This window comes from Centruroides vittatus, unplaced genomic scaffold (assembly GCF_030686945.1).
Source record: "Centruroides vittatus isolate TY-2023 unplaced genomic scaffold, ASM3068694v2 contig_970, whole genome shotgun sequence".
In the NCBI taxonomy this organism is placed as follows: domain Eukaryota; kingdom Metazoa; phylum Arthropoda; class Arachnida; order Scorpiones; family Buthidae; genus Centruroides; species Centruroides vittatus.
Window position 1 is genome coordinate 3184935 of NW_027122643.1, and position 16531 is coordinate 3201465.

The window sequence follows — 16531 nt, forward strand, 5'->3', positions numbered from 1 at the left end:
AAGATGTTAAAAACATTAAAGAACAATTAATTATCTTAAATTATAATTAAATACTATAGATTACATATATATATATGAAGTAATTTACCTCTAACAATTATCTTTCCAGCATTAGAACTCATTATACTTTGACTAGTTAGCTGGTGAAGAAGCTGACATTTATATCCTCTTATTGCATCTGCTGGACTTATATTACGAATTAGAAGCTCTCCCGTAGGAAGGATAATATATTTTTCTCCTAAGAAAGAGCAAAATTGTATTATTTCCCGTTCGCATTCTAAAAGTCTTCTGTAATATGTAAATATTTATATCCCCCCAAAAAAACTAAATACTTATTACTATTAAATTCGAATCTGTGTAGATGAAAAATGGCTTTTAAGTTATATTAAGAGAGCAATATTTTACCTATTAAACGGATTTTATAAAATTAACTTTTAAGAAATTATGTAAGAATTTCTACTGATGCTACACAGAAACTGACGTTATATTAAGAGTTACGTTGACAGTATCTAATACATGAGTAGAGCTTTATTTACTTTTATGTTCTGGAATATTTATGAATAAATATAGCACTAATGTAATACAAAGATTTACATCTAACGTAACTTGTGTATTTTGCTATAAAAAAACATAATTTTTAAACGATTCGTTATTGCTTGTAATTATAATCAAATTGTCTATTATTAAATAAAGTTAACGTTGTTAAAAATTAATAATGTAATTAAGTTAAAAATTATAATAATAAAAAACATTCTTTATTTTTAAATGTTTTAATACATTAATGAGTTTTTTCCAAACTTAGAAGTTGATTAAATTAATTTTTATATTATAGCAGTTTGTGCACTCATTAAATGCAATATTTAAAAGTGATAAGCTGTTTAATATTAAAATTGCCATACTTTCAAGAATATTTGCAAGTAAGTTTTTGAGATCTCGTGCTATCTCCAGACCACCATCAAGTTAATATATTCGTCTTTGCTAATTTGGCATTAAAGTAAACCTGGAGTTTGTAAATTGATAGTGTGAAATAACACGACCGAAGCAATGTATTCGATTTGCACAAATTAGCACTAACGGAGTGCTTTAGGATAGCAATGAGAAAATTTATGTGTTTTCTTCGACGTCTCTACTTTTATTTTTCCTTAATCCCACTTCGAGTCTGTGCGAAGTTTTTTTTTTTTTTAAGTATTTTTATATATTTTATGTACTTCGTCTGAGAACCAAACACATCCTAAGTTTTAGGGGAAGTAGATAAATTGATGGCAACGTTTAGTGCATTAGAAGGCGCAGTGTGTTTGGCTGACTGCATGAGTTCATCTGTATCTGCCAAGTATTCAACAAGAACTGACTCTTTCTGAACTTTACCACTTTGTCTTCTGTCTACTAAACAAAAAGGTAAATTGATGTTAAAGGAAATGTTAGCAACTTAACAATAGAAACTCTTATTGGTATGTCAGCTTCATTCCAAGAGGATTAAAATTTTATTGTTATGAGATCTCATATATTACAGATTGTATCGGTTTCAATAATCATCCTTTTAGCGCTAAACAGTTCTTAGTATCAGTTATAGTCTAAAAAATAACAATATCGAAGAATTCTATTTCGGTAATAAAGCAAATTTATTTTTATTATCAATTGAAATTGAAGATGATGCTATTATCTATTGAAGCTAGAGTTCAAGCCAGGGATGAGGTAGGGGAAAAAAACTTCTATTAAAATTGTATATTGTAACGCGAATGATTAAAGAAAGTAAAAAAAGAAACGAAATTGGATACTTAAAGTCAAAACCAATTTGGTAAATGAAGAAAATACTTGCCTGTAAGACCAGGAGAACCAATAGTGACTCCATCGTCTCTCATCCAGAGAGTTATTTTAACGTAGTCTTTAACAGAAGTTGGGTATAGACATCTGATAACAGCCGTGTTTCCTCGAATTACAAAATGGTCCGAAACATGAGAAGCAAATGGCTGAAAAACAACTTTTAGAAAAATTCTAAATTAAAAAGAAAAACTATTTTCCTTCCATTATATTTATTGAATGAAATAATGATGAAATTTGCCAATTATTTCTCTATATTTTTTTAATTTGCTAATCATTATAATTTTATTTAAAATAATAATTATAATCACTCGAAAATTAAAATTAAATATTCTAAAATTATTATTATTATTTTTTTAAATATTTGACTTCATAAGCGATAATATTTAATCAGTTTTAATAAAATGTATAATTATTTAAGCTTTAATTTCAAAGTTGTTCATTAACAAAAAAAAAATATATATATATATTTTTATAACTTTAATAACTTCATCTCGAGAGGGAAAAAATCCTTGTGGTTCTTTTTCTATCTTAAATTTTAGAAGTGCTAATCATAGGAGAAGGAGAGGAACTTTTTAAAGGGATTCATCCAGTTCAATCAACAACCAAAGGTTTTGGAAATAAAACAATGAGACCAGATATTCTCTTGTGGATTATAAGACTAGAGTGAAGAACAATCAGGCCAAATGTTGTTGAAAGAGCAAACCTCTCTCATAATAACAGTTTTGCGACCATAGATAATAGACAGGTGCTGGTGTAAGAATCGATAGAAGCGAAGCTTTGCTATATGGACGTTCTAAAAAATGCCTAGGCAGGGTAACTGCAACAACCGTTATTTATGAGACTAAACTTACGTTAGCTATGAATTCTTGCGGAAAATAAGTTTGTGGCATGTTTACCATAAACCAAAAATTTCTATGCAGCTTATTTTCGGTTTGGAAAACTGTTCGATAAATTGACTTTGCCATAAATGTTTACTGTCTTAAATTTTTCTGGTAATTTCATCTTCATTTAAATATTTCTAAATAATTTCTAAATAAATGTTTAATAAGCGAAAATTCACTATTTATAAGGTAATATAATTTCAAATTATGTAAAATTTAAGAATGAAATAATTTAAATTTTATTATCCTGCAACTTGATTTTTTAATCTTTTTTTTAAATTCAAGTTTCAAATAAATTTAAAATAAAAATTTGATTATTTTTTATCATTAAATAAATCAATTTTTGTGACATATTTCTTATTTAAAATGTACAAATTATAAATAATAATTAATAAATATTAAAAAATAATCTAAAATTATCAAAGTATTAAACTGCATTTATAGTGAATATAAAAAGCATAGCTCTATGAGAATTAAATAACTTTTTATATTAAAAAATAATCTAGTTTATAAATAATATTAATAAATTTTAAACTTATAGGTGTTCTTGTATTAAATACTTATTGAATTTCTGATGTAAAAACATGAATTATAAATTTTATTTCAACATAAAACTTACATTCAAACTAAAATAATTTTAAATATAAAAATAAATTCTTATATTATATTTAGATATAATAATAATTTTAAAAAAATCCTCAGATGATTAATAATATAAATACTTTAAATAAAATAAATATTTCTTTTAAAAGAAATTTAATTCTTTCAAAACAGAATAATCTTTTTGATATTAAAATGTTTTTATATGCTTATTTATTTTAAAATATCCTATTATCAGATTATAAAAGTATGATTTAATATAAGTAGTTTCTTTGCTATAAAACATGAAAGGAAAAATAATCACTTATCGACGTTTATAAAGGAAAAAAATTAAATACTGAAAGAATTAAATTCGGTAATTAAGGAGATAAAACTTTTGTTAGAATGCTGCAGAAGCAAATCAGTCATTAACGACTTCAGTCAAATATTATCAGAATGGAATCGCTTATAACTCACAATATCAGAAAGTTAATGGAATTTTAAAAATAAAACAGTAATCTCTTTAGAAAATTAAAAAAGTACGTGTGAATCCTAACTAATTAAATTATAAAATGCGATAATATTAAAAATAAGATTTTTCCTTAAATTAAACTTAGAGACAAAAATTTACTGTTTTTTAAAAATTTGATTAAATATAGTCCTTTAATTCCTTTCTTTATTCTTATTAATTATATTTTATTTTATTCGTATTAATCAATAATTACTAATACTTTTATTAATGACATAAAAATAGGAAAAATAAATTTAATACCAAGATTATTTACGTTAATTATATTAATTATAGAAAGACGTTAGCTTCTAATTATTAATATTAAGGTTCAAATTAATTATTTTCATAAATTGGATTAATTAATTTGAATGGAATAAACCTTAAATCTCGCATTGATTATACCCCTGTAAATGTTGTTTCTTATCAATACAGATAAGTATTGCAGTGATGTTGTTAGTGAAATTCTGCTTATTTTATGCAACAGTTTATGTTTAGAATTCATAATGTTTTTTTAAAATTTATAAAAGAATTTATGCTCGGTACATAAAATTATATTTTATTATAATGATGTATATTATAAGCTTATTTTAGTATGCAATCTTGGTATTTAAAAGATGGGAAAAATATCATAAACCTGTTCACAACGGCAAAAGTGCGTAAACACAATTTTCCTAAGATATTAACAATTTTTCACATAATATTATGCAAAGTAAAACGATTTCTTTTCTCGCCTGATACTTTGAATAATAAGGGTAGTTTCTTACAAAAACCCCAAAAATATCCCGCTAAGATCTAGCTTGTTTACATAACTTTAGTAAACCTTTCTTGTATATTTTATACATTTAATCCTTTGCAAGATGGAAATATGTACAGATAAAATTTAAATTTTTATCCATAAATCATTATTTAATCAACTAATGTTCTAGGTTGGAAGATAGTAAATCACAAATTCTCTTTAGTACCACTAAAAGTCAGAATTGTTAAAAATTTAAATATTTTATTTCGGTATTTCCAATTCCACTAACGTTCTGTGTAATAGGTCAATTTTAATCGGCAATTATCAAAATTGAGAATAATAATGACGAGTTTATATCATCCACTTCCTAAAATTATTATAGCAGTTCATTTTAGTTATAGGATAGGAACGATTTCCTGATTCGATTTATCAAATTTATTCAATTTTCTCTTAATTTATTCGCTATTTATTGTATTTCGTTTAATGAATTATAAACAAAATGTAAAATTTAATCCACTTAAAATTTAAAATTAACTCTTTTTTTCTGTATTTTAAATGTGATTAATCATAATTTAAAACAACAACAACTTTATTTTTGTGCAATTTTTAAGAGTGGATTCTAATCGACGATATAATTTATACACTTTTTAGTATATAAAATGTCTTTAAATTTAGTCAAATTTCAATTTTAAATTGCTCTCGGCTTCGATTTTTTCCCCTTTATTATTTATATTAATTCATATGGGCTACTAAAGATATATGAAAACTAAAAAATGCAAGAATTTACCCTTTAGAGATTTTAATGTATCTTAACTTTCCACCTTCAAAATTAGATTATTTTTCTTTTATGATTATTGTTCTCGATTTGAATATTAAATACGCGTTTAGATTCTTGAATTATTCATCGCGAAATTTTTAAAAATTATCTTTAAAATTCTTTACATTCAAGTTACATGAAGTTAAATGGTTTCTTTAAATAGCGTAAAATTTTGTATTAAAATACACAGTCCTATATTCATATGATGCAGCATAATACAATTATATAAATTAATGAAATAGTTGCGAATTAAAAACAAAAATGAAACTTTTAGAAACTAGAAATTTGCCATAATTAATAATTAAGTAAATTTCTATTAACAGTACAATACATTCGATTACTTTAAGACTTAAACAAATTATAAAGCAACTGGCAACAGAAGTGTATCAAAGCTAATTCATTTAATAGATCAACACCAAAGGAGAAAATTTATGCAAACAGAAAGGAGGTACCAATTTTGATACATAATACAAATTAATACGACGTCAAGTTAATACATGCGTCATTATTTGTGCAACATTAATCTTATTATCATCATCTTGATGTTGTCTTCCTCTCCCTTTCATCGACATTTCTCTGTTGATACGGTTGATTGAAATCTTTTATATTTTTATATGCTTTCGTTAAAAGGAAAGTTTTCTACAAAGTCATTTACATTGTTCAAATTTTTAAAAGAAAAACACGGATTTATCTAATATTTTGTGGTAGATTTAAGAAACTCTATACCCTCTTGCGCTTCATTAAATACATTAATAATTCTCGATTATAAAATTAATGAAGTCTGTAACGATATTTTTATAACGTATTAAAAATATAATAATCTTTTTTATATCTATAAAAAAACTTTAGATATTTTAGAAACATTTTATTTACCAAAGAGAGAAATTATTCATTAAACTGAGTTAAGTCGAAAATGATTAATATAGAAGAAATGAATAGAAAAATGGTAAAAAATTCTCATTTATGTAAAATAAAAATAACTTATACAAACAAAAACGATAAATATTTCAAAAATTCTAGCGTTATTAACGCCTTCCAATTAAATTCTTACAAATTTAACTTACAAGAAACAATTTTTCACGGGTTATTAATATATTATTTTGTTTTTGCTGATAAATAAACACTCTTCCAATAAGAAAAAAGGAATATAATTATTATACTATTCGCCTTGTTTTACTTATTATAAAAGAGCCAAAATAATAATTTTGATAAATATAACAAGTTCCTCCCTCAAGACTATAAACTAAAATTAGATCTGGGAGTTGGAAAGTGAAGTGAAAGTAATAATAAGGGAAAGAGAGCAAAATGATGACTGGACAAAATCAGTGAAACGGAAGTGAAAAATATTAAAATTGGATTTAGATGCATAATATTGTGCGAAAATTACGTAGCACGAAAATTAGTAAGTTATGAATGATGTAAAAATGAAAAATAGTAAAAATTTATAAATGGTCTTACAAAGATGTTAAACTTAATCAAATATAAATTGCTCCAGCTCTTAAGATGGCCAGTAAATTTTAATGTAGACATTAATATGAATAATTACATACAGCCTTTACACATAACAAATTACAAAATATTAATATTTTATATTTTGTTTACGTCTCTATTAAATTGCATTTTTCTTTAACTAGAAAATCATTTTACGAGAAGAATTTTAAATATTTACATAAAATTCTCTATTAATTTTTTATTAGGTCTGAAAAATAGCAATTAATATGTATAAAAATCCTATAATTAGAATACTTGATGTAATTTGCGAATGAAAAATTTCGAAAAGTGTCAAGCCAAATCGCATTATCTATTCAAAAGTTATTATCTTAGACATTTAGTTTTCTTTCGTAAAATAAAGTAATTATTCAGCAGTCGTGTAAAAGTAAGTGTGACCCTAACATTCTTACATGTTGCCCCGATTACATAGCAGTTGGAGATCATGCAAAGTTGATTATAGAAGATGTTAATTCAGCTATGGTGACATAATGTCACTTAAGATCTATGATGGATCTAGACAGAGATGGATTGTCTTTCAAGCATTGCGGGACAGTTAGGCGACAAAAGAAGTTTTCTTAGTTTCTCCTTCCTTATATGAATTGTTACCGTAGAAACTAATTTACATCGTAATTAAAATTACTGAAAATGAATAGAACTGATGTAATTGTTGAAACATACAACATAATAGCCGCTTATATGAATGGTTTGCTGTTTAATAGATATTATCTTTCGCTTTTAAACTAAAATTTATACACCGGAGAATAAGTGATTACGGCTTTTCTATCTATAAATTTATATATTTAACTGTATTAAATCAATTTAAAATATTAAATTTATCCTCCTTGTCCATCCGCTATAATTTAATTCATCTGTTGATTTAAGGAGGGGAAAAAATTTTAATTAATGAAAATGTTTATAAAGAATTTAAATTATTAAAGTTTTAAATTAATATAAACGTATATTTATATATAATAAAAAATTAAATTTTGATATAAGTAATTATTAACCTATCACTTTACGGTGAAGGATTTTATAAAATTTTAACTCGTAGTTTTTCTTATCATTTCTGATTGATCAAGACACTTAAATTAAGAATCTAGTAAAATAAAATTTAAGATTCGGTAATGTAATAAGTGAATGTCAATTTTAATTACGTTCTAAAACTACTTAGTTCAAAGTTGAAACAAAACTTTGTACAAAAGAATTTCTCTTGATGATGTTATTATAATGAATAATTTAGTTTCTGGAATCATACTGCGTACAAGAAAACATTTTTAGAAATTTAGAAGAATATTTCTTTTGTAGGTAGCCATCAATCTGACAGATCTTCGCCATTTGGATTGTGTTTGGGCGGCTTAAACTCGAGATAAATGAACCTTAGCAAGAATGATGCTAACGCGTAAAAGATTGTATACGCCATTGTTGATAAGACTCCAGTTATTCTCATAATACTACTAAGTAATATAGCTATCGAGTAGCGGAGGGGGATCCAAACACTTCTAGAAGGACAAATTTCTCTATTATGACAAATCTGACAAAATAAAATGTTGATTCGAAAATATATCTTGCATTCTTTTTTTATTCATCCATTTGTTAACTTAACACAGAATATGTAGAGCATATAATTGAATAAACTGTTTATATAAGATACGTCAACCAGATATTTTTTATTCCAAAACATTAAATTTTTCAAGAATTAAAGGAAAAAATGACCAAAGAATTGGACAATATACTTATCCATTCTAAAAATTAAAATCGTTTTAACGTTTTAGTTTATTTAATTCTTTAAAAAATCTACTTTCTTAATCAATATTTAATAAATAAATAAGTTTTTTTTGGTTAGTTGTGATGCGTGTTTTCAGATATGATTTTATTACTAATTCAGAAATTACATTTCTAGGAAATAATCTTTCATAAATTTTATGTTCTATCGTTTATTTTCCATCTTCGAATTTTATAGGAACTATAAAAATGTGCATCAAAACTTGGAATTTTCATAAAGGTGAAAATCAAGATGAAGGGAGAAATATCTGGGAATTTTTTTTTCCAATGAAGGATTAATTCGAAATGATCTTTCTGAAATTAAACGAAAGAATTTAATTTTTATGTAAATTTGAAAAATTAAATTAGTAAAGAGAGACGACTTGTTAAGTTTATTTATTTCTTTCTTCCATACTTTTCTAATCTTAAACATTTGCGATAAAATCTGCATTTGTTTGTCTCATTAGTCATACAAAAGAGGAAGTATCGATTTTGTCACTCCAAAATCGGATTATGAATTAATCTCATCGCTGAAGACTTTATGTGATTTTTTCGACTTGTTTATTACATTTATCTCTAAACTTTAGATTATTCGGAGTATTTTCAAACTAAATTAAAAGAAAAATAGTCCATTCAAACGATAAACTCTATGAAGATATATTCTTAAGCAACAAACTTGTATTATTTAATACAATGTAATAATACTACGCTTAAACAACGTTTATAAAATATATAATTTATAAATTTTAAACCAAACTTAGACAAGTTTAGAGATAAAGATGCTTATCGAACTTAAACTTATCAAGGATGACTTTGCTACTTTGGCACGTATAGAAGTAAGAAGTAAAGTATTAAATCATTAAAATAAATATTTTAATTTGTTTTTTAATTAATATGAAGATTAATTTTCTGATATTTAACTAATACGAACTTAATTAATTCTATGTTTAATAAAAGTTGAGCTTACGAATTTAATATTTAACTATTATAATCACAGCTAGTTGATACTTAACTAGTATTGAGTTAGTGTTAACTAGGTACTAATTTAATAATAATTTAATAGTATTATAACCTATATTGGCTAATGTTTAAATTCATATAAATATACTCTTACTATCTAAAAAACGGGTATAATTAAGTAGTAAACAGTCAAATATATTAATTAATTAACCATTATAATACTTGTGTTTAACATTGGAATAGCATAAGAAATTAAAATAGTAATTCTTTCCTGCCGAACTATTATATTAATAATATTAGATTTAAGAGAAATACATTAGTTAAATGTTTAATATTATACCTAGAGCTGTTTTACTGTTTAACTTATCCAATAAACAATAGAGACTATAGACACTTATATAATAAGGATAGATAAGGGCACGAATGTTTAGATTTTTATAACTTTTAATACTTTGATTTGACCGTTATTTGTTACGTGTTAAAATCGCAATAGTTCACTTTATAATATAAAATAAAGTAGTAAAAGCTATCGGAAGAAAGGATAATAAAAAATGTTTATCCAAAGTTAGTTCTTCCGGAAGGTTTTTAATTCGTTTATTTATAGCCTATAAATTTTTTACGCCGTTTTCTCTACTCTTCAAACTGCATTTTAGCATATTAAACAGTCTGAATATATTTCATAAATACTTTCTTTCATAAAAAAAAGAAGAAGGAATATTCTTAAAAGTTTACCTCGACTCCCACTTAAAAGTAATGTTTATGGTATAAACAGGATAAGAATTTCTAGCAGTAAGTAATGCTTATATAACAATTTAAATGACAAACCGTACAGAACCTCTTATCATACATATATTGCTATAAATATAATTATGCGTACTCATTAATTCATTTACATTCAAGTAGCAAAACTACATTACTTATAATTAAATAATAGTTATGAACTTAAATGTTCGTTAAGCTTAGTATACATAAGCACGCATAATTATACCCGTTATCTGTATAAAATTAAAAATATATATAAGTTTAAAATATATAACATGTTATTATTCAGTAGGACCACATCCTGTTTTAATAAAGAATAACCCGGAAATTAATTTTAAAAGCTGAATGTTTAAAGAATGAATTCCCAGTGTTGACTAGACATTATGAAGAGTGTCGCGCTTAGATGAATGACCCGAAAATTCAATCAGTAAGTTATACGTATGATAGAATATTAAAGATTCGATGATCTCTACCAAAATATAACGATGCCGGCAGTTGAGGTTATTACGCTGTGATGCATAATTCCATTGAGAGAGCTTTAGCTTTGATCTCGTGTTGAAACCTAGGGCTGTAAAAGTTTTAACGACCAATTGAGTGGTATGGGAAATAGTATGTATCATGCGCGATAACATGTTGGTACCACCTACTGATAAGGCGCCTGCTGATATGAAAATTGATGTGATTCATCATCAATATTGTCGTTCTTAATATTAATATAGGAAAAAAGTCTATCAAAATAGTATCCGTTTGTTATACAATTATAGATATACTTCTTTCGTCAATTGATAAACACGAGTGTCGGATGTCAAACGTCTGATTGTAACCCATTCGCCCTTTTCAATATATAAAAAACACTGTTTAGAAAATGAAAAGGTCTTATATGTAAAATAAAATTCTTAATGTATAAATGATTAAATTTGTAAATTTTTCATTCGAAATGTTTTCGTTTGCTTCAACTTTCGACTTAGTACAAGCGATTCCTCTTCAAAAACGATTACCTAAATTGCTATATGTCAAACGATATATTTTATAGTAATATATATTTATTATTTTTTTAAAATGTAAGGGAAAATATATTTTTCGAAAGATTTGAAATCTTAGATTTTTTCATTCAAATCTACAAATGCTACAAAATTGAAACTTGCTTCGGATGTAAACAAGAAAATAGCTAATATCAGAAAATATTTGAAATTATATTTTAAACATAAAATTATTCCTAAAAAGACAGAAAAAATATTTTAAAGTATAGTAAACATTTTTCTAAATGAAAAAAATATTATATATATTTAAATCTAGAATATCAAATTTTCGGAAATATTAAAATTCCCAGTTATGTCTATCGGAACGTAATTTGAAGCATGTAAAAATGCTTCAAATTCCATTCGGCACTCATTTAAAAAATAAAAGAATTTATGAAAATACACATTTTGATTTTAAAAAAATTTAAATTTAATATTTTAAGACTCAATAATACGATAAAATGTTTAAAACATAATTTAAAAATTAATTCACAGTAACAACATCGTTTATCTTTTTTCTCTTCTTTCGCAGATGATATATTTTAATTAAGAAAATGTAAATGATTTAAACGTTATGTAGCGAAGAAATTAAATCATAAATTTATAAATAGATATAATAAATCAATAGTTAAAAATATCTACTTAATAATATATCAGTATTTTAATATATTTTCATAATTAATACAATAACGTGTAATTTTGCGAGAGTATCATCATTCAACGAAGTTATTGGTTAGTCACAACACCTAATTAAAATCAGGAAAGGTTTTTAATGAAGTAGAGGAGTAAAACATATCATGTAATGTAGTTTATTACTTTAGGGTTTTATGTCATTTGATACCTTAGCTATATTCTTCTTCTAAGACATCGCTTAAAAGCTTTATGAAAGTTTATTACGTTAAACATTGAAATTAATGTTTATAATGCTGGGAAAATGATACTGATTATGAAAATTAAGTGAAGAATTTTTACATAATAATATAACAAAAATACATTCTTGAAAGTTTAGTTTCTGTTTAGAAAACTTAGACTTTCTTTTGTCATCAAGTATGTGTCAAACTAATTCTTTTTCTTTGTTGCTTGGGAACACTTCTGAGACAAACAAGTTGAGCGCAAATAACAAATCACTGTCCTACAAAGATATACCCGATTCTCGATCCATCAATTTATTTTTCTTTTTTTTTTCGTCGTGAGTATTGTTATTATATATATTTTTATAAAATTCACCATAAAATTAATAACGTCTGTGGAAATTTTTCTTCTTTCATATATATATATATACTGAGTAAAAAAGTCAAAACTAATAACAAACTTTCGCAAAATGTTTCTATATATATAAACAACGTGCTGTATATATAGGAATCGAAATAGAGTAAACAGGTAAGGAGAGAAACAAAATTAAATTTTTGTGCTGCGACAAGCTACAGAACAAAATTTCGAAGCAGGATACTTCTATAAAGAGATAAGTTTGAAAACAGAAACGAGAAAAAAACAAAAAATAAAGATATATTTTTTATTTGCGCTTATGCTCTGTAACAATATAAAAATTCAGAATCTATTGTCATCATCGGCTAAAAGTTGTTTTTATTTCTTCCCGTCTCTCGGAGACATTCCTAGAGCCAATCACCTACGGCTATAAAGTATATTTTTACTTTTTTTTTTCCTATCCATCAGTCAAGTTATTTCATTGGTTCTGATATATTTTAGTGAGAGTCCAAGTGAAAATCTGATTCACTGCATGATTCGTGAAAGGAGGTAATACCATCAGCAAGGACGGCAACCTAAATTCATTAAGTGGAATTGAAGTTACCATAGCAAAACTTAGTTCCTTAGGGATATGGCTTCGGTTCTTGTCAATCTTCTTCTTCACACAGCTATCACTGAGGCAACGTTTTGATTTCACAGGCGAACAACTTGGAAGGTTTCAATAAATTATTCATCCAATTTTCACGAATTTGGTCTGTACAGAGTCAACTTATCTAAGTGAGATACTGATAAAACATCAACAGAAAAAAAAGTAGTGAAGAATGATGCCTTCTTTTCTTTACGTGAATTTTACTTTGTAGCAAATTATTAAAATAAAGTTTAATACATTCTTCCGAGATAATTATAAGCCTAAGGACAAAATTAATTAATCTATGTCAAAATTAGTGCTGTTAAATGACAATAGAAAAATATAATTTTGCTTTTTTCCCCCTTTCCGTCATATTTAAGTTGTTGTTGCACAATTCTCTCCAAACATTCTGTTGGAATTTTAAAATATTTTAAATTTTATGCTAATACAAAAGCCGCTAACATCACTTTAACAATATAGAAAATGTGTTATATTAATAATTCAATTTTTGGAATTTCGAAATTTTACACTTCTGAAAATAATTCATGTGTAAAATATTAAATATGAAAATTTATAATAAATCGAATAAAAATGCAAATTAGCTAATATTTAATTTTTTATAAATTATTTAACGTTATGTCATTGAACCCTTATAACATTTTTTCGTACTTTTGTATGTGTGTATATATATTTATCAGCTGTAATGCTTTTATTATTTTTCTATCCTAGTAAACACACACTATCTTAACACGTAAACACAACATAAATATTTATACACGTTGTATTCTATTCAGGAGGGACATACAGTATGTTACTGTTGACAAATACTGTGAATGCACTTAAAGTGCGATAAGACAATTTACGAACCTCGTGACATCGACATGAGTCAATGTTTAGAAGACAATACCGAAAAGCAATGTTTTGATCAAGTGTTTTATGAGCCATGCAGCAAACCAAACGAGATAAGCTATCAGTAGCACGACACGTTATATAGTAAAGACCATCACTTCTGAAGTCATTTTGTTGTTGATTGTAAAGCGAATGTTATTGCTGTACCTGCAAGTTCCGATACACATACGAGAGGCGCGTGTTGACTAAAGATATATCCACATCATAAACAATTTTTCGATTTACAAAAATTAAATCTTCTATACATTTAAATTAAATGATAAAAATTAAAAGTAAGTTTTTATGTAGAGAAAAAATAATAATAATAATTTTTTTTTTCACCTGCTTTGACGTGTACATCTCTACTCCTGATGACACCTACGATGTTTGACAGCAGACATCTGTAGACGGTTGCATGAGTATCCTGTCGATACTGGCTCGCTTGGAATGGAAAAAAGACAAGAGTACCATCGTGTCTAAGTTGACGTAGGCCTGCAACACTAATAGCTGGGCTTCCATCGTATCGATACCACGATACTGTTGGCTGAGGAGTACCTTGTCCCGAACATGATATAACAGAACCAGTTGTATTGGAGAACAAGACATGTTCGGGAGGTTCGTGGATGAATGAAGGACCGTGCATCTGTTTTTTGCTAACATCTGTAAGAGAAACAACATCATTCACTAACATCATCTTGTTGCTCCTTAAAGGAAATTAATCTTCCAAACTTGATTAACCTTATTATGAATAGATTTAACGTTGTGGAATGTACTTTTATTGCTCTGTTTTATTTTAGTCTCTGTGTCATTATAAAGAAAGTGTACTTAATTGGTTATAAAGTTAGAGTGAGATAGGTGATACCCGTTATGATTTTTTCTTCCTTTCTAGTAGATTGCATTACCAAAATATTAAAGGTCGTTGAATCGAAAAAAATAATAAAAAGAAAACTTTTTTACGAACTTTCAACGTTATATTTACTACCCTTCAGATATTAAAGTAGAATTTTATATTATAAAAAGGATAGAATATCCAATAGCTTTATTCTAAAATATTATATTATAAATCTTAAAATTATTCCGTATAATAAGACAGCTCGTGTATTGTATTTTTAGATATTAAATTTTACTGTGCAATGTAGAAATTGTTGTTGTTGTTGTTGCTAGTTGCACACGAATTTCCTCTTAAAACGGGTAAAATTGGACGCGTTAATGCGAGTTGTAACCAATTACGCATCGAGTTAAAACTTAATACAAGCCATTAATTATAAATAAATATTAAGTAACTGCCATTAATCATATAACCTATAATAAGATAAAGCAAATTTATTAATGAATAATACCAAAAATTGATATATTAAAGATTTTTTCCTGTCATTAAAAATAATATTTATAATATTCGCTAAGCTAGTTGATTATTAGAATATTGAAAATAAATCTTTAAAAAATCTCATTCTATTCATTTTTTTCAGAGTTTTGCATTAATAAAATCGAATTGTATGGCTGTATTTTTGAATTTTTACTATTTAATGCACACAATTCTGGCTTTACGATGAGCGCTAACGATTGTGTGGATTATGATAAAAGAAACCAATATTAAGACACGAAGACAAGAAAGGCGAGAAAATTCATTTATATAAAAATACAAAATTACGTACTCAATACTTTGCGGATTTACTTTAGCAATATTCCCAAGTCACTACTCCACCCAGAAAAACGAGAACTTTAGTAAGATACTCTATACTTAAGCACCATTTACAAACATAAATATCTATAATTTAAATATTTAAATAAAAAAAAATGATTTTTCCTTTAATTTAACACAGATTTTTCCTACATACTTTACATTTCATATACGCGCTAAATTTTTCCACTTAAAAAAGAAATAAAATAATAAAATTTTAAAGTCGATAAATTTATAAATTGTAAAAGAAAAAAAAATAAAATATTATTGTTATTATAAACTAGAAAAAAAATAATAAGAGACTCACTGGATAATACTGCGGTAGGAAAACATAGCAGAAGTAAAAAACTGCTGATATGGCCCATTGAACAGTGCATAACTTACTGTGAAGGAACACAATGACACCACTCTAATGTGCGACCGTACGCTTGGTTGTCGGTTAGCTATGTGTTCCATCTCGTTCAGTGTGGTTAACCATCCTGCAGTAGACGCATGCTCTGTACTTTTACTTCTCCACGTGTCAGTAGTGTTGCACTGTCGCCGATAAGATGACACCGAATGTCACATTTTGGTACTAGTTGGAGTACCAAGATGTCGATTTTAGTTAGCAGAGAAGATAAGTTGACACTCTGAAAAATGATTTGTGAATTGAGAAAATTGAACTGACTGATGGTAAAGTGTCAAAATATCTGATAGAAAAATAATAATAATAATAACTTTTTTGATAGAAATTCGATATATGGCTACAAATCTATTACAGAATTGAATATTTTGAAATCTTATATTAAGC

General features: G+C 26.0%; 1 protein-coding gene across 2 annotated transcripts in view; it reads right to left on the reverse strand.

Annotated features, from left to right (window-relative positions):
- The window catches only part of LOC136985502 (cell adhesion molecule Dscam1-like), a 54336-nt gene extending 38162 nt beyond the window's left edge, over positions 1-16174 (reverse strand). For both annotated transcript variants that reach the window (XR_010882347.1, XM_067282797.1), the window contains exons 1-4: positions 16049-16174; positions 14403-14720; positions 1817-1978; positions 89-238 (exon numbers count right to left, since the gene is read on the reverse strand). Coding sequence is in view for 1 of the 2 variants with exons in the window: in XM_067282797.1 (XP_067138898.1) it covers positions 89-238; positions 1817-1978; positions 14403-14720; positions 16049-16118 (700 nt within the window). In the remaining variant the exon portion in view is untranslated. The remainder of the gene's footprint in view (positions 1-88; positions 239-1816; positions 1979-14402; positions 14721-16048) is intronic.
- Positions 16175-16531: the final 357 nt, after the last annotated feature.